General features: G+C 50.0%; 5 protein-coding genes across 5 annotated transcripts; 2 read left to right on the plus strand and 3 right to left on the minus strand.

Moving 5' to 3' along the window:
- Positions 1 to 1,964: 1,964 nt before the first annotated feature.
- Positions 1,965 to 2,509, minus strand: CH63R_09588 (Cholera enterotoxin subunit A2; the record flags this gene model as incomplete). The annotated part of the gene is made up of 2 exons (XM_018304562.1): positions 1,965 to 1,970; positions 2,018 to 2,509. 2 exons carry the CDS (start codon positions 2,507 to 2,509, stop codon positions 1,965 to 1,967), a joined length of 498 nt encoding a protein of 165 aa, XP_018156585.1.
- An 823-nt stretch (positions 2,510 to 3,332) lies between these two features.
- On the minus strand, positions 3,333 to 3,581 carry CH63R_09589 (uncharacterized protein; the record flags this gene model as incomplete). The annotated part of the gene is made up of 1 exon (XM_018304563.1): positions 3,333 to 3,581. One exon carries the CDS (start codon positions 3,579 to 3,581, stop codon positions 3,333 to 3,335), a length of 249 nt encoding a protein of 82 aa, XP_018156586.1.
- Positions 3,582 to 4,852: 1,271 nt separating this feature from the next.
- CH63R_09590 (uncharacterized protein) lies at positions 4,853 to 5,103 on the plus strand (the record flags this gene model as incomplete). The annotated part of the gene is made up of 2 exons (XM_018304564.1): positions 4,853 to 5,014; positions 5,071 to 5,103. 2 exons carry the CDS (start codon positions 4,853 to 4,855, stop codon positions 5,101 to 5,103), a joined length of 195 nt encoding a protein of 64 aa, XP_018156587.1.
- Positions 5,104 to 5,330: 227 nt separating this feature from the next.
- Positions 5,331 to 6,858, minus strand: CH63R_09591 (uncharacterized protein; the record flags this gene model as incomplete). Its single annotated transcript, XM_018304565.1, is given in 5 exon segments — positions 5,331 to 5,508; positions 5,518 to 5,938; positions 6,282 to 6,459; positions 6,502 to 6,696; positions 6,751 to 6,858. Coding segments are annotated over 5 exon segments (1,080 nt in total).
- Positions 6,859 to 9,118: 2,260 nt separating this feature from the next.
- Positions 9,119 to 9,478, plus strand: CH63R_09592 (uncharacterized protein; the record flags this gene model as incomplete). Its single annotated transcript, XM_018304566.1, has 1 exon — positions 9,119 to 9,478. One exon carries the CDS (start codon positions 9,119 to 9,121, stop codon positions 9,476 to 9,478), a length of 360 nt encoding a protein of 119 aa, XP_018156589.1.
- Between the last annotated feature and the right edge of the window lie 5,316 nt (positions 9,479 to 14,794).

The raw sequence follows: 14,794 nt of genomic DNA on the forward strand, positions 1-14,794 counted from the left end.
TGAAACCTGCCAACAAAGATCATGCCAAGAGCGAGAGACATAAGAAGTTCTCGAAAGGTCTCCAGAGTCTGTTTCTCAGATCTTGCAACTCCTGAAGTGGTAATCTAATCACATAGTTGAAAGCGTAGCAGGGATTGACTTTTTTATATTAGAAACCAGAGCTATTAGAACTCTTACTCCAGGATGCTACTGATTCGCTGGCTGACGACATGAACAACGAAATCATTAGACCTGACTGAGGACTTGGCTTACGGTGATCTTCTAGATTTCCTGGACGCCGGATTGCTCATTTTACCCGGAGAGTGATTCGAGTGAGCAGTCGCTGTCTGATCTTAAAGGACTAAATCTTGGTCCCTAGACTACTAAGCCTGTTACTCTTGCCCTATGGCAGATTCTTCTTGTATTTGGTCTACTGTACGGCTATAGCCTCTAAGAGGGAACTTGGGGTAAGTAGAATACTATGTCCCCGTGAAGAGAGATTGACTAACTATTATGCAGGCACTTTTGCAGTCGATAGAGTTTCGCCTATTAGGTGGGATAGGTAAATAGCATTTAGTGCATTTTATTACTTAAGCAACTGATTTTGCGAGAATAGGAAAGCTGCTTATTTACAACTAATACAATCTTGGAATCTCTTGTAATAGACAGAATACTTAAAAAAGCTATCTATCGTCTGGTAGTTGCCTACGGCCTTGAGCCTTTAAAGTTCGACGACTTTGTTAAAGGTAAAGGCAAGGGGCTTATTGGCCTTCTTTTTGGACTGCCTGGTTCGGGTAAGACTTGGACGGCTGAGGCTATTGCGGAAACAGCCAAACTGCCTCTCTATGCTGTATTGGGTGGGGCTCTCGGGCATGAGACGGTACAGATCCATAATCGGCTGTCCGAAATACTCAAGCTTGCTAGTCACTGGAAGGCTGTTTTACTTCTCGACGAAGCCGATGTTTTTCTTGCATGACGTACAATCACCGATATCAAACTGAATGCGATTGTTTCCGTCTTCCTCTGGGAACTAGAGTATTATCAGGGGATTTTGCTTCTTACCACGAATCAGGCTGAGGTATTAGATGAAGCTTTCCAAAGTGAGGATTCGTAATTTGTATCAAAACATACCCAGCTGACACGTTGCATAGGCTGCATACATCTTTCTTTACACTGTCCGAGCCTCGATGCTCCGGCACGCCTGAAAATCTGGCACAACTTCATCACCAATGATCGCTGGTCTCAATGCATCAAGATCGACATTAACGATGATAGTCTTGTTAATTATAGAGTTTATAGAAGGAGTGTAAGAGGCTACTATTAAAGAAGTCTAAATTTAATTTTAGAGATAAGAATTAAAACTTAAATAATATCTACTTTTTACTTTTTAGAGTATAATTAGTTGGTATACAAATTTTAAAAGCTAATTAGAACTAAAAACTAGAGTATATTTAGTCTAATTCTAAGAATCCAAATTATTAGGGCTCTACTCTTACTTTTGCAAATAATTTTAATAAACTTAACTCAAGTTTATTATAGAAATTATAGTAAGTATATTAGCTCTTAGTTAAACCTTTCTCTCTGAGTATAACTGGAAGTAAACACAGCTAAAACTAAGTAGGAGTTAATTAATTAATAAATTATAGGGGTGTTGCAATGTTTATTTTCTCTCCACTAGAATAAATGAAGTGTCGCTATATACTCTTTAGCAGCTTTAAATGCAGCTCTAGTAGCGTCACAGGTGTTGAAATTGTCCCTTAGTTTCTTATTGTTTTCTTGGTTTTGTATCTATAATAAAGTTATTTAACATTCAGTAGTGACCTTACGTAGGGTTTTACATGCTTACTGTGTCGTCTTCTTTCGAGCAAGGCTTGAACTGTTTCCACGGCTCCTCATTCCATGCTTCATGGTCTGGAGGAAAGCCAGCAAGGCTATACTGTGCGCCGCCAGTCCGATATTTGCTGTATCTTGTTGCATCATAATCCTTATTCCTAGTTGGCCATAGCCAGCTGAAGTTCTGAAGGTTGCTTCTGTCGACCTTGCGCCAGGAGACTATCTGGTCCCACTTGACACCTCCCAAGGCTGCATACTCATCTTCTTCACTGTAAATGTTGTGTTTGCCCAGTGTCTTCGCAACATCAATCATGTTCGGAGTCGTTTTGACCCTGTAAATCCATGTCGTGTCCTGCTGTCGCGAGTAAAAGGCATAACCAAGCGCCAGGAAGAATGATGAAGTGAATGAAGTGTAGCCGTCATCGTCTTCAGTTGACCCAAGGCCTACACGGTTTCCATCCTCGTCAAACTCCTCGGGGACGTCAACATGTTTCCAAAGGCTAATTTCGGGGGCTACCTCTCCAACTGCAGTGAGACCTTTAGGTAGAAAGCCGCCAGCTGCCTTAACGTCTTGAGGAGCCCTACCTGCACCGCGCCAGACGAACTTAGGACCGGCTTGTAGGGATGCAGCCTCTCCCAAAAAGAACCAAAGAGAGGCCAGGTAGAATAAGGCGAAGAGGTTTTGTTGCATACTCATTTTCAATAGAATTGGTAATTAGGAGGGCAAACATTAGAGGAAGTTGTTAGATGGAGACCTGGCCGTGGCAGCTAGTGTCTCCTTATACTAATTTGTACTTTAGGAGTTACAGAGTAACTGAAATTTACTGCAACTGTAAATTAAATTTAACATTAATAATAAGAAGTAGTAAGTAATTACAATATTGTATTTCTTTTTAACAAACTCTACTAGATTGTTGAGAATTAGATCTCCACCTACTTAAGTATTAGAATAGGGTGGTATGGCTTATAAGGGCCACAAGGAGGAAAGGATCATGGGATCCAGTAGCAGAGCATTATTGAAATGGAGGGTATAGTGCACACGAAGGGTGCTACGGAGGGCGTCGGAGATAGGACTTATTAGCCTGCACGGCCGGCTGCTCGGCCGGCTGCTCGGCAGCAATAAAGGGCCTGTTGCAGGCTTCATCCCGGGCAGCAGGCTTTGTAGTAGCCTAAGACGCCTAGGAAAGGGGCTGCTGAAGGCCTAGTCGGGCGGCAGGGTGCAGGGACGTCAATTGACCGGTACGCCCGACTCCGCCACCGCGACGGCAGTTTTCGTCACCCCCCGGATGGGCCCCAATCTGGATATCACAACAGAGCAGGCCATGGACTCAACGGACGATCACTCTCTAACATCGGCGAGAACCAATTTCAGATTGCATTTTCCGCTATGTGGAACCGTGGTCCAGACTAACTATACGCTCCGTCGACTCCCAAGCCTACCCCTCCTCATGAAAAGGGTACCCTCTTCTTATCCATCGGCGCGTCGTCTCCATCTCGAACGACTAGCCCATGAATTGTGACTAGAGACACTTCCCCATAAAGTTTGAACCGCAGCCGAGATGGAAGCCACCCGGCTGATCGCAGTTGCCCTGGGGGTTTGAGGCGTTGGGCGACTTGTAGGCGTTATGGTTGCAGCTGCATAGGGAGCACGTGTGGTCGTCGTATTTGATGTCGCCGCAGTAGCACTTGACGCATTCGCCGAAGCAGTAGTGCTTAGCGGTGACGGCAGTCGTCAACGTCAGAAGGGCGAAAACAGTAGCGAACTTCATCTTGACTTGTTTGGTGGAGGGAGTGTTTTTGTGTGTTTTCTGTTGTTGTTGATCTTTCGGGATGGGTTGTACTGGTCTGGTCGAGAGTGGGCGAGGACGGAGAAAATGAGTGTGGTTGCCCGAGAGGTCGTACCTGGTGATGGTCTCTCCAGGCCAGGTTCGATCTCTATAAGCGGCAGATGCCTGATATTTAGGCAGACTGTCCATTGTTTAAGATGCGCCCCTTATACTTCTCCTCGTCTATAATAATAGCAGACACATCTTAGCAATAAAATTAAAAGGTTGACGCTCTTAATGTCTCTCCTGAGGACCTGACAGATAAGGACAGTATTTCTGAAACGAATGCGATAAACAAAGCGACAGCATATGTGGATGACGGGAACGCCGCGTAAAAAAGCACATCGGACGACTATAGAGGCGTAGAAATAGTAAACAAGTCTCCAGTGATCGTCGGCGGTTCTACTCCAGCGGCCCTGCATATACTTCATAAGAAGTAGAGTTCGACTGCAACTACAGACTGATACACCTTGAGCTATTAAATTAGAGGGTATAACGCACACGAAGGGCGCCACAGAAGGCCTCGGAAATAGGACTTATCGGCCTGCACGGCCGGCTGCTCGGCAGCAATGAGGGACCTGCTGCAGGCTTCGTCCCGAGCAGTAAGTAGGCTTTGTAGTAGCCTAAGGCTCCTAGGAACAGGGTTGCCGAAGGCCTAGTCGAGCGGCAGGGTGCGGCTGCTGTATACAAGAATATTTACACACACATCACACTTATGATATACGTACAGTTGACCTATCATGGTTACCCTTGCTAGTCTAACAACTGTCGACAAACACTTCTCCTGTTATTCCCTTCTGCACGTTGCTAAGTTAGGGACAGCAGGTTAGTCTACACCTACGCCTACAGAACAAGCTTTTCCAATTTATTATTAACTACAATTAGGTTAAAAATAGATTAATGCTGACTCGTTGCAGACTACGACTCTACTTAAATATCACGGCATTGTCTTCCGAGCTTGAAAGCTAAATTAACAGCAGCATTGATTTTAGAAAGTTAACATGCCGAGTTTGCCGAGCAATAGAAGACATTAAAAAAAGTAAAGCCTAGCAATGAAGCAACAAATTACATATAAAGTCAACTTGAAGCCGACACTTTGCGTTCTTTTCTTGACTTGGCTGTCATTAACCTACTACCAAACGACATTTCCTGCTTATTTCCAACACATCTCGCCTAGATATCTCACAAGTTTCCTATCACCGTCCTACCTCAAAATGCAGCTTGCAACTGTTATTCTTACATTCTTTGCTACTTTCGCCCTAGCCGCGCCCAATGCCGCAAACAACCAGCCAGAGATCTTCGGGCGGGCCAGGACACCCACTCCCGGTAGCAAATCCTCATGTTGCGGATTCACTGCCGATTGTAACCGATCCTGCGTATGTTCCTTACAATACTGTACTCCTAAAAAGATCTTTAACTAATTAATCTGTAGTGCCCCGACGGGCCCTGTGGCCCTCCTGCATAAATAAGCCATTGCGGTTATGTGAGCATGTGTCTAAAACGGCTATCGCCTAACTGTGTCATTAGAGAGCTGTAAAGCTAGCTAGAATAAATTGAAGCTTCAAGCTTAAACTGAATTTCATAATTCACAAGTGGGTAGTTATGGATACGATGGAGAAGAGCAGGTCACATGACCCAAGTAAAACCGAAGTGACAAGCCAGAGGCTGCACCCAACCTACAAATCTGAGTCTTTAAAAGAATCCTCTCTTCTTCTCCACAGCTTCCTCCTTCTCCAATGTCAACATCTCCTTGGAGCTCCGGCTGGTAATTTTGGCAGCGGCTTTGAAACCCTTGAGGATGTCGACAAAGAGGCTGTCCTTGCTGAATCTGCCCTTGGGAATCGGCAGGGCCAGAGCCGTCTCAGCCAGGCTGCCCTACGCCTCCACGATCTTGATATCATCGTCGTCTTCCTCTTCATGCTCATCCTCCTCCTCCTCTTCCTCTTCTCCTTCTTCTTCTTCGTCTTCCTCCTCGGAGTTGAAGGGATCGAGGGCAGTCTGGTTGCCCTTCCCCTTTCCCATCTCGCGGCTGCTACCGCCAGTCTCATCACCACCACCAAGGTCAAAGAAACCAAATTCATGATTCTTTGGGGCCGCCCCACCACGGCAATCCTCCAGCGCATCTCCTTCTTTCTCCTCCTCCTCCCCATCAACGGCAGAGGCGGCGATGCGTGCCCGCTTGGAGCTAGGGGGCTCGTAGTTGAGCTCCTCGAGGGGACGCTTGCGGGGAGGGGCAGGGCGTCGCACGGGACTGGGCCAAGCGACAAAAGGAGAAGAGGTCTCGGAGCAAGCAGGCTGCTCTGGCGGGGAGGGCGAAGAGGGGGAGGTCCGAGGGGCGGCGTGGCGTGCTCCGAGGCGGGTGCGGGAGTGGCTGCGCGGGAGCCCGGGGCAGTGGTTGATTGTCGACTGCTACGGCCGGGATCTTGGCCAGGACGGAGCGTTGTGGCTTGAGTTAGTTGCGGAAGCAAAATACTTGCAGGCATTGTTATGATGCTTGACAGGGAACAATAATGTTGGAAGTCAAGAACCGGGGTGGGCTGTTGAAGGAGAGTGTGTGTGCCTTGCACATAAAAGATATTAGAGGAGGGTTACGATATATAGATGCGATGAGATGTGGCGGGCTTGCAGCAGTCAACGACGTACCCTTGAAAGCAGCTTCAAAGTCCTCGGGCGTCCACTCGACGGCCAAAGACTCGGCATTATTGCCGGCGCCGGGATTATTGGCGTGCCTGGTGGCAGCAGCGGCATTAATGGCGGCGCGGATCTCGGCATCGGTCTTGCGCTTGGCCTTGTCCTTGGCGTTGGCGAGGGAGTTGAGGGTCTTGAGGGCCGTTCAGGACTTGGCGATGGCGAGGCCGAAAACCAAGAAGACGTGCTCGACAGACTGGTAGCCCAGATTGTTCTTGACCGCGTCGAAGCGCTTGCGGCATTCCACCGAGGCCGCGGACCGGTACCAAGTCCTTTCGGGGGCGAAAACCACCCGGGCAAGATTCCCGACCTCGTCGTCGGACAGCTGGGAGCACAGGAACGAGGAAAAGTCCCACTGAGAGTGGTCGCGCTGTCGCTCATGGAACCATCAACAGCTCTTCAGCTTGGCCCAGGTGGCCGGGACATCGGAGATGTCTATGCCCGGGTTTGCGTAGCCGTGGGCGACCTGGCGGAGCTGGGAGAGCTCGGCAGCGACGTCGGCCTCTGTCTCGATTCTCTGGCGAGGAGGCATGACGGAGCGGCGGCGGTGGTGATTTGCCTCTTTATTGAATCAAGCAAAAGACAACAACAGTAACAGCAGAACGGCGATTTCAAGGCGAGGCAGACCAGCAAGAGACAAGCGAGCAGCAAAGACGAAAATCTGGGTCATGATACACGAAGAGAACAAGAGTCGAAGCTAAGCAAGGAGGCACACCACCAAACAAGAGCCATTTTCACGTCCACAGAGAGGCCTCTGGCAGGCAACAAGCTGGCTGTCACGGTCCGGACCCGCCTTCCGTACCGCTCGCTCACTGCGTCTGGAGGGGCCGGGAGTCGGTAGGAACTCACTATCCTTCCTCACCTCGGCGACTGCCGCGTCCAACTCGGCGGGCACACCCCTCTAGAGACACCTGCCGTGGACCGGGGACACACCTACGGAGGCACCTAGGTGGCAGCCATCCCATCCTGGGTGGCCACTTGTGTTCAGGTGGCGCTGACTCAGCTTCCTGCCGTTGCTTGGTGTTTTGCTCAAACCCCCCCCTCCTTCCCCTTTTGGTTTTGTTGTTTTCCACATCACATCTTGCCTCTTGTCTTACTCTTGCCTAACTAACATACCTCAATCTCGCCCACACACCTCCATCACACGCCCATCGTCTTTCCCTCGCAACATCTACACCCAGCGTCTTCACAAATTCCTCTGATCATCAAGAAACCCGTTCGTTCTGGCCTCGGAAATACCTTTTGTTGTCACGGCAATCCAATAAGTGGCAGTCGCACCAGGCGCGCGACCTCATCCCAAGCCAAACGCAGTCGACCTCTCCGTCAACCTCCGAGCGACGACAATATGGAAACTCTCTTGGCGCAAAATCCCAAACCCGTTGCTGCTCTGCAGAATACTGCATCATCAGCCGCGGCAGACGCCAGCGAAACGGCCAGGCGACACCAGATTCTCCAAAAATGCCGAGAGATCGTGGCCCTCGGAACCCCAAAGGCAATCGGCAAGAGACCCACCGCCTCAAGCACACCTTCGGGCGATTCGACTGTGGCAAACCCACCCTCGTCGTCTTCTCCTGTCGACCTTTACACCATCGCTGCTGTCCATCAGTCAGCCAAGATTGCCGTTGCTTTTCACGACAGAAAGAAGACTTGACCCCATGGCGAACGATTCTGTGGTGTAGAAGTGTTGACAACCTGACGAAAGGGGTTCTTGGCTGATGGATAAAATGGAAATGTGGATACGAAGCACGTTGTGGGAGCGAGGGGTGGTGGTGGTATGTCAGATGTGATGGCTAGCAAACCTGCTGGCTGTATCCACTAGTGCACCAAATTATAGCCAAACCGGAAATGTGTTTTCATATCAAAGACGAAATAAGGTTGAGCATGAGCAGTCTGGAATTCGTCTACGATGGGGTGGAAGGAAGGCTTCATGTAGGTTTTCTTTCAAGCTTCGTCTTCTTGCTCACTCATTCACTTACTCAGTCTCACTTTTATCTCAGTCTTACTCTTACATTTCCGCTCACCACCCTCACACCAAGACGAATGAAGCCAAATCAGGCTCTGCTACCACCACGGTGTCCCCCCTACACCCTCTCGCGACGAGACTTTGATACCAATCAAGCCTACTTTGATGCCCTTCTCGAGTACGGAATGACGCTTCAGAACTGCGAGTTGCAGCTCCGCCACGCCTAAAGCAGCCTCTGTCATGCCATTAATGACGCGCCCGTCAGCGACCCCTCGGACCTCAACTCCCTCCCCGAGTGGCGCGTCCCGTCTGCCGCCACATCTCGTGCTGGCCAAGGCCGGACAGCTCGCGCTCATCTTCTTGAACAGTTGTGAGGCTGACCAGGCCGGCCAGGCGCAGCACCACGTCGCCCCTCGCCCTTTTCCGGCTCTGCTCCCTCTGTTGCCATTCCATCGGGCCACCAAACACCGTCAAAACACACAGCGCCGCCGCAATAGACGACGCCGCCCCTACACTTATCTCCCTTGCAGCCCCCCCCCTCGCGCATCATCGGCCGCAGGAGCCTACGGTCGACCGGCTTCAAACCCAGTGAAGTCAAGTATCCCCAACTGCTTCATATCGTCATCATCGATTCCCCCTGAACGTTTCGTTCTGACCAGCCCTCCTGAACCCTCTCCGCGGCGGTGGCAAGACCCTTCTGAGGTGTCCGTATAGGACAAAGACCGTTGACGCCAAAGACCCAGCCTGGTTTTCCATCCCTTTTTCTCCCCAAGCCGCCACGCGACGCGACCATGACTTGCCGGCCCGCCGACGTGCCCTGACCGACGCCATGACTGAGGCTTCGGCCAACTTCACGCGGCATTCGCGAGCCTTCTCGGCCAGCGCCCGCAACGCCCTGGGCCACCAACCATCTATGGGCCGGGACGCGGCCACAATACTCGTCATTGAGACGCAGCTGCGTCAACTGAGCGTGGAGCACAGCGAGAGATTTATGAAAGTTCAGGGGACGAAGAAACACGTGGAGGATGGGCACCGGCGCCAGACGCTGGAAGAGGAAGAGGAGGGGTTGGTGGAGAAGGATGCCGTTGTGGTGGAGGACAAGGACGAGGACGAGGGGAGATCAGGGGTTCTGTTGCAGGGGGTGGGATGGGCGAAGGAGCCAACGCGAATACCTAAACGGCAATGGTGATCAAACGGGCGCGCCGGTGGCGAGAAATCCCAGACGTAACGCCAGCAACAACAAGACGAGTGGTGAACCTCTCGCAGCCATCATAGTTCATTCCCTAGCGCCATCTTTTAGCACGGCTGATTTGGTGGCAGCATGCCTTGGATCTGATGACGGCAAGGTCTGGCGTATATGCAGAAGGCTGTAATTGTGCGGCAGTTCAAGAGAACGCGCAAGTCGAGATGGAACGAAGTGGATGGATGGATGGCTGCGGCATCGAGCAGTCCCATCAGAGGCAAAGGTTGTGGTGGCATCGCCATCAGCATTACTATCAGCAGCAGCGGTGGTCTTGGTTGGAAGGTGTCTTGGTCGGAAAGTCTTGGTTGGAAGAGATGGGATGGATGAGATGTGGGTTGTGGATGAAATGGTTGGATAAAATGGTTGGAAGAAGCCGCCTTGTCCTCCTTACGTCAGCGTGCGAAAGGAACGTCTAAATAGGGTTTTGGGTAACTGCCGACGCCACATCTCTGTGGGCTATGCTGAGTCATCTTGTCCCAGGCAGTCTGGGGTGACAGCCTCCATGTTTTTGATTCTCCCCTTGTTTTATCACCCTTATTCCTGATGATAACACAAGCTGCATGCCACCCGCTAGTGGAGTCCTGGATGTTGTGTTTGAGTCTCCAGCCGTACTGCCATGTCCAAGCTGGGCTAGTGTAGTGTAACCTTCACTAAAAACCCTTGACGACTGCATCCTCATTTGCCCCGGCCTCCGATTCGACTCCTGCTCCTACCTACACTTTCATGCTCCTATTTCCGTCTCCACGCCGCTTCAGCGATTTAGTGGGTTGACTGACCCTTGGCATGATGTGGCTGGCGGGGCTGTTGGTGTGGCTTTGCAGTGGCGTGCAGGTCGCAAAGCTTGGTGTGGATTTTTCGACCTGCACCAGGGCAGCGGTTTCCGTGTGAGAGCCAATCAGGTAGGTAGAAGTGAACTACCTTCCATTAGCGACGATCCTCCCCCCCTGCGCAGTCATCTGCCGCCTTCCCATGTGAATCACCACTGCTAGTCCCCTTCTATGGCCATTCTAATGGTCTAATTCTGCCACCTAATCTTCCAACATGTCGAATTCGTCGTCCATTGCTTGCAACGCTTCAATGCTCCGAGAATACTTCAGTACTTCGTCTGATAGTCCACTTCTAAGCGCGACTTTTCTGCCTTGAGTGCAGAGATCTCTTTCGTGAGTTGATTTGCAATCACATCTTTGCCTGCAGCTTCTACGTTCATTTGCGATTTCGAAAACCGGCGATATTCTTGACCATGACCTTGTCTTCAGCTGACGTTCCTTTAGGTCTGCTTGGGAAGGCCATGCAGCAGGTCCCTTACGGTTGTTGGGCTTAGCTGGCAGATGTGAAGGCTTGACTGGTTTGTCAAGCAAGCATTTGTTGGTAAGTAGAGTCTAATCGACATTGACTAGAACTCGGCCGCCGGCGATCGGTGAGTTATCTATTCAGGTTCCGAGGTGTGCTGAGGCATCATTGGCATTAATCCAGGTATTGTTGGCGGCAGTTGATTTATTGTCAATGGTGGTGGAGGGTTCATCGACGGCAACCGAGGGATCGCCAGCCACAGTTGGGGTGTCTTTTTGGAGTAGGTTCTTCCTATTGCCCCCAATCGCAAGACTGGTATCCGGAACTGGAGCCGGAGTGTGATCTGGGGATGCGCCATCAAGCCGAGGTTGTGCAACGACCTCAGTACTTGCCTCGAAGTCAGCTTGCCATAGGACTGAATCCAAATGAATAGCCGAGTCTTCCGCAGTAGACGTCGAAGTGTCCTACGAGAAGGAGCAATAGTTAGCAACCAGCGAGAAACCAACAGGTAATGATGCATTATGCAGGCTAACAAGCACATACCTACTTGGCTTCAGCCTCTCCAATAGCCGTTTTAATATCGTGGGGCACCAGATTGGATGAAGATGAGACGCCGCGGGGGTAGTTGGTTCCGTCTATACGACTCTTAGAGAAGCGAAGTATCGTCTAGGTCGCCATTTGCCAGTCGGACTGAACACCAGCAAGCTTGTAGAGGGAGGCAAAGAATCGGCGACCGTTGGAGTGGCAATCTAGCAGGAAGACCCAGCGGTGCGGTAACATCCTCCACACTGTACATCTTTTCTGTAGTTTTTTTTTAAACTGTGCGTCCTTAATGTCATCTGGAGGGCAGCCTGCATTAATAGCATTAACAAGACCTTTCAGGAGAGCGGCGCAGATTGCAGGGGTAGCAACATTGTTAGTTATAGCAACAAGACCTTTCTCAAACGCCAGATATTCAACAGCAAGCTGATATCTAGTCCACATCGCAGACGAAGCTCTGTCGCAGAACGAGCCAAGGGCCTCCCTCCAGGGCTCGTCCACGAGGGAATCCGTGGGAAGACGGGGACGGCGGTCTTCAGCTACAAATTTGTCTCAGACGAAGACCCGGTGCCCAAGGATGAAAGACGCCACCAGTTAATTTGAAAGCGGAAGTGTTGAGATATAGGGATACAGCATCCATACTGTAGAATCGAAACATAGAAGAAAATAGACGACGGTCGAGGTGATCCTAAGGTTCATCACAGACTCAGGAAATTCTCCCGGTCGAGCAGCACTTCCGGTCCCTCAATCCAAAAACTGAAGGCTAAGGCCTAGTAGGCTTTTCTTATCACTCTCCAGAGACCTTCGTACATTAGTCTCAAGGCTAGCAAATACTCAGTCTACAGAGGGCTGAATTTCAAGCAAACACTCGGACAACCTTTACCGCATCTCGCAGTAATTAATCATGCACTTTTCTAAATGGACTTAATTCGACGATTTGCGCAACTAATTTCTCGAATAGATGGCATAGAGTGAAGCCCCTAGTGGCCGTCAGCCAAGTCAGGTTCTCCCCGAGTCACCCAACAATGAACGTCAATGACCTAGCGACCTTGATTTGCCTAGACAGCTCAACGACTGCGAAGTCCTAGACTTTAAATCTATGGCTTTATAAAGCCCCTGGTGTTATCCGTCCATGTCAGATATCACCAATCAGCATAATCATCAACGAAAATGAACGAAGAGACGGACAAAGAAGATGAATTCTATAGGCTGCAGGACTCTCTAGGTTAGAGATATCAAGGAGAGAATATGGCGGTACGGGTATAAGAAGCTTAGATTAGCCCGAGGCAATCCAAGGGGCAGCTTTCAGCAATAGTCTCACCTCCAACCCACCTGCAAATACGAAGATACTAAGCCCTCCACTCTGCTTGAAAACACCTCTGATATCACTATGAGCAATGGGGCAGGCTAGGAGATGGCTGAAGGAACTTTCGTAAGGTAAATAAAGAATTTGATGACTAGCAAGAGTTGTGAGGACTTGCGAGAAGACGATCAGACAGTGCAACATCGAGTAGTACTTATGGTGTTGTTTCGCCTGCTGTTGAATTCTAATGCCAGGCCTTTCCCTGCTGTCCTTTAGATGACTTCCCCCTCTCGACACGACTGATGCCGATCCTCTTAGTTGTTACCAAAGGAGCGGTAGGTCGAACAATGTCGACCCCCGATGCTATCCCCAGGGGAGTTCTTGCTTCATCCCGGGCCTCTTAAGCAAAAAGAAAGAATTAACAGCAGCAGACCTGATCCTTTAACTTCGTCGGCCAATCTGTGTTTATGCGCCTAGCCAATTACTACATCAGTCAGACACAGGAAGGTTTGGCTAGTATTTTCGATAGTTAAAGTAGTTTGTGGGTGTTTTGTTCCTGGGTTTTTATGGAGGATGTGTACCATGCTCGCCCTAATCTTGCGATTGGTTACAGGATGCTTGATGTTATCGAGAAACCCGAGATCGATATTCAGGGCGAGACCAAAGATATCAAGCCAGCTATTGTCATGGGTAGCGGCGGCGTCGAGAGCTTCTCTTTCATTCGCAATTGGGGGATCGTAGGACGTACCCAGAGTCGGAAATCGCGGTCAACGATCCCCCCAGCTGTGGAAGTATCACCGAGACTTCCACCAATCCCACGGATACGCATACGTTGAATAGATAAGTCCAAGAAGTTTAAGCAATATAGAACCTACTGAAGAAATTCGCACAATAATGCTGCAACCACAGAGACACTTTCGATAAGTGCGGATGTACAAGACGGTAGGCAGTATCGAGGAAAGGGTGTGAAGCGTAGATATTGATAAGGTTGTAGATGGAGTATCTGGAATAGTTGTAGGCATGCCCTTGTAGATGGCTTTTAGAGGCTCCGAGGAGCGTTTACAGAAGAGAAGAGTAAGTAGGTTGAAGTAGTTGCAGTTGACGTTTAGGCCAACTGCGCGAAGTAGGTCCCATGGGACGTCTCAACAGCGTTGTAGACGGGTTCAAATTGCGTCTTGTAGGCCCAAGATGGATGGCGGTGCCATGAAGGGAGAGGCGGCAATCTCGTCGATAAGCTTTTCACCATCTTCAAGGTCGCGTCTGGGGCGGCTGCATTGCTGCGACGGGGCAAGACAGTCGGAGGGCTGGCTACATTGCACGGCAACGCAAAAGTTAAACAGCCAGATCGATGACTACGACGTTGGATGTATTAGCGGATGGTCGAGATAAGACGAGAAAAGGTTTGATAAAAGAATATGAGTGAGGTTCGTAGGAGAGGCGCGCCGTAGCAGATGATGAGTGGAGGGTGTGGTCGGGCAGATGGACGAGAGAGGAATAGAGAGAAAGAGTGTGTGTGTTTAAGATGGGTATTGGCAGCGAAATTGTCTTGAAATCACAGCTCGATGGACTCGAGCTTAGGAGCTAGCCAAACGCAAACTGAGGCCGATATTGATAGCAGTCTGGTGGGATTTAGGGGCAGAGAGTGACGCGACGTAAAGATTTGGATATGCGCCTATGGCTAGCTTCTGGGGAGCCACCAACAGCGAGAGCGACGCAGAAAACACTGAAGTCGGGTGTGTATTATGGTAAAAGAGGTAAGAACTTTGATAGCGTGGTGTTTGTGGGAAGCTGGCCGGCGCTAGATTGGGATAGAAACCTCCCCAATGACAGGAGCAAATAGATGCGAGATACTTGATCCACTCACTATCTCTAGAGTGATGACACATGTGCTTGCTGGTGCGCATGTGAACTTCATTGCTACAACTTACAAGGCATAGAGACTGGTCTGTCTCTACAGCACCAGGTGAGTTTCCAGCGCCACTACTATGAAAAACATGCCCAAATTCCATCTCTTCCTGGGCTTTGGAAGCGATGACATGGGGGCCACACGTACCCCTTGATCAACTAAAGCACCTTCCTACCAGCTCTCGACTATCTGTATCCCTTTGATGACGGCAAGGCGAATTCTA

The sequence above is a fragment of the Colletotrichum higginsianum genome, chromosome 6 (assembly GCF_001672515.1).
Source record: "Colletotrichum higginsianum IMI 349063 chromosome 6, whole genome shotgun sequence".
Lineage (NCBI taxonomy): Eukaryota > Fungi > Ascomycota > Sordariomycetes > Glomerellales > Glomerellaceae > Colletotrichum > Colletotrichum higginsianum.